This window comes from Limulus polyphemus, unplaced genomic scaffold (assembly GCF_000517525.1).
Source record: "Limulus polyphemus unplaced genomic scaffold, Limulus_polyphemus-2.1.2 Scaffold0, whole genome shotgun sequence".
Classification (NCBI taxonomy): domain Eukaryota; kingdom Metazoa; phylum Arthropoda; class Merostomata; order Xiphosura; family Limulidae; genus Limulus; species Limulus polyphemus.
In genome coordinates, this window is record NW_013665610.1 from 1302354 (window position 1) to 1307537 (window position 5184).

A 5184-nucleotide genomic window follows, 5' to 3' on the forward strand; every position below is an offset into this window, starting at 1 on the left:
TACGTTTGTCAAAAATCTCTTTAATTACTTCAGATTTTATTTACCATCCAAATAGTTTGTCTTTTCGGGTCATCATGAGCTGTTACAATATTTTTTATCATCTGCTTATCTCATCTTAAAAACCAAAAACATTAAAATATAAACAATATAATGTTTTTTCTTTCTTCTTTGTCCAGTTACTTGTTGATTTCCAGTTAAATCTGTTTACAATTTGGCTTTTTCAAAAGTCAAATAGTTTTGATATTAAAAAAAGGTGTATGTTGAATAACATGATCACAGGCTGAATACTTTATCAAAATATTAAACGTATTTTAACATGAGACAATGTTAGTATGTTTGTCAGAAACACGCATCATGTTAGAATGAATGAGCTTATAAGGTGTATCAATATATATATATAGACATATTTTGTATTTTGATTCCAATCGTGCTGTCAGAAAAAATTAACTACATAGTATTATTTCAGTCAGATTGTGTGTGTATATGAGGGCATTATCATTTCATTTCGTAGTGTGCAATGAATTTAAAAAATATGATAAATATAATGACACTTATAACTATAGGTAAAACGTCTGGCTGCTGAAATTATGTGGCTGTTTGAGTAATTATAATTAAAACCATACCAAACAGATTCTAAAGCTTAGGCTGGAACGCTAAAAACGTTTTTTCAAACGCAAGGTCGAGCGTTATTATGCAGAAAAATCACATATTTAAAATGATGATTTCGTAAAAACTATTCAGCGTAGGGTAACAATATTTCACCAGAAATAAATATAAAATCATAAGTTTTATTCGTGAAAGTACGAACATAGTAGAAAGTGTTGTCATTCTCAAACAAGATATCAAGCCTATGTCTAAATGAAGATTCTGCAGGTATTATTTATTCTGGATAGTTTTCGTGGCTACTATCAGCATCAGGTATTATTTATTCAGGATAGTTTTCATGACAACTAGCAGCATGAGGTATTATTTGTTCAGGATACTTTTCATGGCTACTAGCAGCATCAGGTATCATTTGTTCAGAGTAGTTTTCATGACAACTAGCAGCATGAGGTATTATTTGTTCAGGATACTTTTCATGGCTACTAGCAGCATCAGGTATTATTTGTTCAGAGTAGTTTTCATGACTACTAGCAGCATCAGGTATTATTTGTTCAGGATAGTTTTCCTGGCTACTAGCAGCATCAGGTATTATTTGTTCAGGATAGTTTTCATGGCTACTAGCAGCATCAGGTATTATTTGTTCTGGATAGTTTTCATTGCTACTAGCAGCATGAGGTATTATTTGTTCAGGATAGTTTTCCTGGCTACTAGCAGCATCAGGTATTATTTGTTCAGGATACTTTTCATGGCTACTAGCAGCATCAGGTATTATTTGTTCTGGATAGTTTTCATGGCAACTAGCAGCATCATGTATTATTTGTTCAGGAAAGTTTTCATGGCTACTAGCAGCATCGGGTATTATTTGTTCAGGATAGTTTTCATGGCTACTAGCAGCATCAGGTATTATTTGTTCAGGATAGTTTTTATGGCTACTAGCAGCATCAGGTATTATTTGTTCTGGATAGTTTTCATGGCTACTAGCAGCATCATGTATTATTTGTTCAGGATAGTTTTCATGACTACTAGCAGTATGAGGTATTATTTGTTCTAGATAGTTTTCATGACTACTAGCAGCATCAGGTATTATTTGTTCTGGATAGTTTTCATGCTACCAGCAACATCTGCACACTAACATACATGTTTGTTTTCAAATCACTAAACTGTTTTTGTTGAATTGAAAAAAAAAGAGGGAATGAAGAAAAATAAATACAATTCTAATTTGTAGGAAAAGCAATTTAGGTATGGACTGTTTTGAAAGACCGTGGTCCATGTCCAAGTTTTCCTAAATAAAACTTATGACCCTCAGTGTATAAGTGTGGCGAAATGTTGTTCCTCTAAAGCAAATAGGTTTTAAAATATAATCATATATTAGATATACTCATTTCTATATAATTGTCATGTAGTTCGAGTATTACTGAGTAGTATTGTCTCAACATTTAGCAAAACTACTTCTTCTTAGGGGTTTTATCATATCAAATGTTCCCTATATTTATTTTATCGCATTCCATAATCTAGATTAACTGCTTATCGTAGTGACACATAGGCAATATACATGTATCATGAGTCACATGTATGTTGTGTAAAAGAATATATTTAAGATAGTCATATAAAAGCTCAAAATCAGACGAAATAAATATAAATAATGGGTAAGCTAACTTAGAATACGGTATAGTTGTGTTAGTTTCTTATATCTTCAGAGGTCTGTATGTCAAATGCCTTACAATGTGGTGCTTTTATCGTATAGCTGTAGATAATAAACTCACAAAACTGCTGTGATGCGATTAATTCGATGAGATGAACTGGAAAACCTAATAAAGCCCTCTTTCAGTTGAATGTAGATCAAAATATGTTGAAAGAATGGAGACTTGAAGGTGCACATGTTCTAGGAATATATTATGCAACAATTCGAAATTTTAGCTAAATTCTTCCTAAATCAATTCAATAGCAGGGCTGAAATTGGGGCATATTTTTAGGAGTCTCACGAATCAGTCTCAAAGACAACAAATCTGTTGAAACTCTCACGGTCATGAAGTGTCATTAGCGTTTCTGCTGCATTGTGTCGCCAGCCATAAATCCTCGGACTCATAATCAGAACCGTCTAACCAGTTGGCTACACCATACTCAAATAAATGTGAAAAACGCATTCGTACATATTTTATTCCAAAGGAATTTAACTTTATTTTATGTAGGGTATTATATATTTTGTGGATACAATACTTACATCTCGTTTATAATAATTTAGAACCATGCCGGTAGATAGCATAAACCATAACTTGGGACTCGAGGTATATAATATATTCAGTAATAAAAAAACATAACTATGAAATATAAACGTTTAATTACTGAACCACACACATATACGTGCCTTAAAATATGAGGTCAAATACTCTTTCTTTCATTTATCAATGTACACAGAACTGCTAAAAATTTAGTCTGTTGAACTTTATTTTACACGACACATTGATTATGTACTTCCAAATATTTAATGTTATTTTTACCACCCTTTGTCTCTTACAGCTTAGTATTCGATTAAAAAAATGAAAGGAACAGATGTACAAAAATTAAACAATATTCGTTTCAAAAGCTTGATTCATATCATATACAATATAATAATGGCATATTTCCTAGAAAAAATATAGAAAGTATAGTAAAAAATCAGCTAATCACAGAAGAAATATTGCTTCAAAAATATGCCTAATGTTCTAGAAGGCTAAAACAAAACCTAATTTTATAATGGTAATTTTAAGGCGATCAACGCTGATGTGAAAGCTTTCCAACAATACAGGATAATGACGTACGTAGTAATACAGCATGAAAGAAGCAATATCGATAAGCCTTGTATATAACGCTTACTTAGCCGACTTGCTTTGAGCTAACACTGTTCTTCGCTGGTCAACATCTGTGAAGTCTATATTCGTCGGTCAACATCTCTAAAGTGTACATATCCAAAACCCAATTTTGGTGATGTTTTCAGAAAACTAATTAACTATGAACGTAATCTGCTGAATTTTAAGGCACTTCTGGATCCATGTTGTTTATGGTTAAAATTTATTATATCTGTTTCCGAGTCACTTATCTTTATTACAAAAATAATAAATATCTTGGTATGATGAATAGAACTTATAATCTTTATGCTATTCGTTATTTAGAAAATCAGCACTATATTTAGATTTAACTGAGATAGTGTTTTCCTACTATTTTATCATAGATTATCACAGAACATTTAAGTATCAGCTTTGAGATTCTCTTATGATACTTGAGTTCTACTATAAAGGGAAGTTTTCACCAAACAAAACTGTAGTATTTCTAACACTGATGGAATATATTACTTAAAATTGTTCACCCATGACATTAGATCAGTAACAAAAAAAACCCTCGTTCCTACTTACAGAAAATATTGCTAAAACTCATTTTACATAACCAAAACTTGTCAGACCGATACGCTTTCACTGGTATATATTTATAATAAAGTTTTTAGTCTCTGCTTAAAATTCTCATTAAAGCTTTTATGTAACTTTGAGCCATTTGAAGCGTCTCATATTTCGATAGTTTTCTGTCTCTTCCAATCGAGGGCAGTACTTCCCGCAATCGGTCAAAAGCGACGTTGAGGCTGTTCATGCGACGCCGTTCACGAGCGTTGGCGGCAAGCCTACGTTTCTTCATCAGCGCTGGTGGAGGAGGAGACTTTTTTGAATTTTGTTTCCTAATGTTACACTTGTGGTTTTCGACTGGTTTAGTTCCAAGGTGTTCCGACATTTCTCTGCTGTGTATTTTGTCTGTTACGTCTGTGTATTTATTCGTGACTGTTTGATGTTGAATATTCATCGTTCTGGATTCAACGAAATAAGCCACTGGCTCTGAAGTGTGACAGACAACATTGTAGGCTGTATAGCAAAATGAATCGAGAGCTGAACCGTTCGTACTATGAACGTGAGGCATAGTGTTGTTCAACAGTGAATAGTGACCAGTGGTCCAGCTGAAGTTGGGAGTAGAGTATCCATCAGAGTTCGACTGATGAGATGGTTCCATTGCAGATAGGTACGTTAAGGAGAACGACCAAAATGTTTTTAATAGGTAAAAGATATTTCTTTAGTTTGTTGAAGTATAGAAATAACTTATTTCCTATTTCCAATGGTCTACTAAGTCATAAAACAGAAGTTAGTAAACACTATAGAAAAGTGAATTTCCAGCAACAACAGATGGGTGAAAATTTCTATCTAACGCACGAAGACAAACATCCCAAGTTTCCGTAGATTTTGTTTCAACTTGTTTATATAACGAAACCAGAGGTACCGCGTGCAACAACTGTCGTCATTATCTTGTCATCTGATGATTTGAGAACCAATCAAAGCGCGAGCTTTGTAGAACTAACTTGTAGTTCCGACTTAATCTTAGACCAAAACATCAAGGTTAAACATCTGAAGAAAACGCTGTTTGCACCGAGAATAATCAAGAACATTAAAAACATTCTTATTTATCTTGCTGTAAGCATCATATTATAGTTAACAATTGGTTATAAAAAAAGTTTATTTCCGTATTCATTTCCGGCAATGAAACACGGGAAGATATTTATTTATTCGT

The 5184-nt window shown here is 32.9% G+C and overlaps 1 protein-coding gene across 1 annotated transcript; it reads right to left on the bottom strand.

Moving 5' to 3' along the window:
• Positions 1-925: 925 nt before the first annotated feature.
• On the bottom strand, positions 926-4359 carry LOC106459800. The gene is made up of 2 exons (XM_013919818.1): positions 4183-4359; positions 926-1711 (listed from the first exon to the last, which is right to left on the bottom strand). Exons 1-2 carry the CDS (start codon positions 4357-4359, stop codon positions 926-928), a joined length of 963 nt encoding a protein of 320 aa, XP_013775272.1.
• Between the last annotated feature and the right edge of the window lie 825 nt (positions 4360-5184).

Bases quoted from the DNA above. Each gene is read 5' to 3' on its own strand.
- LOC106459800 (XM_013919818.1), bottom strand. From the start codon at position 4,359: ATGTCGGAACACCTTGGAACTAAACCAGTCGAAAACCACAAGTGTAAC. The intron at 1,712-4,182 runs GTACTGCCCTCG...TGTTGCTGGTAG, and splicing joins CTTTTGACCGATTGCGGGAA to CATGAAAACTATCCAGAACA.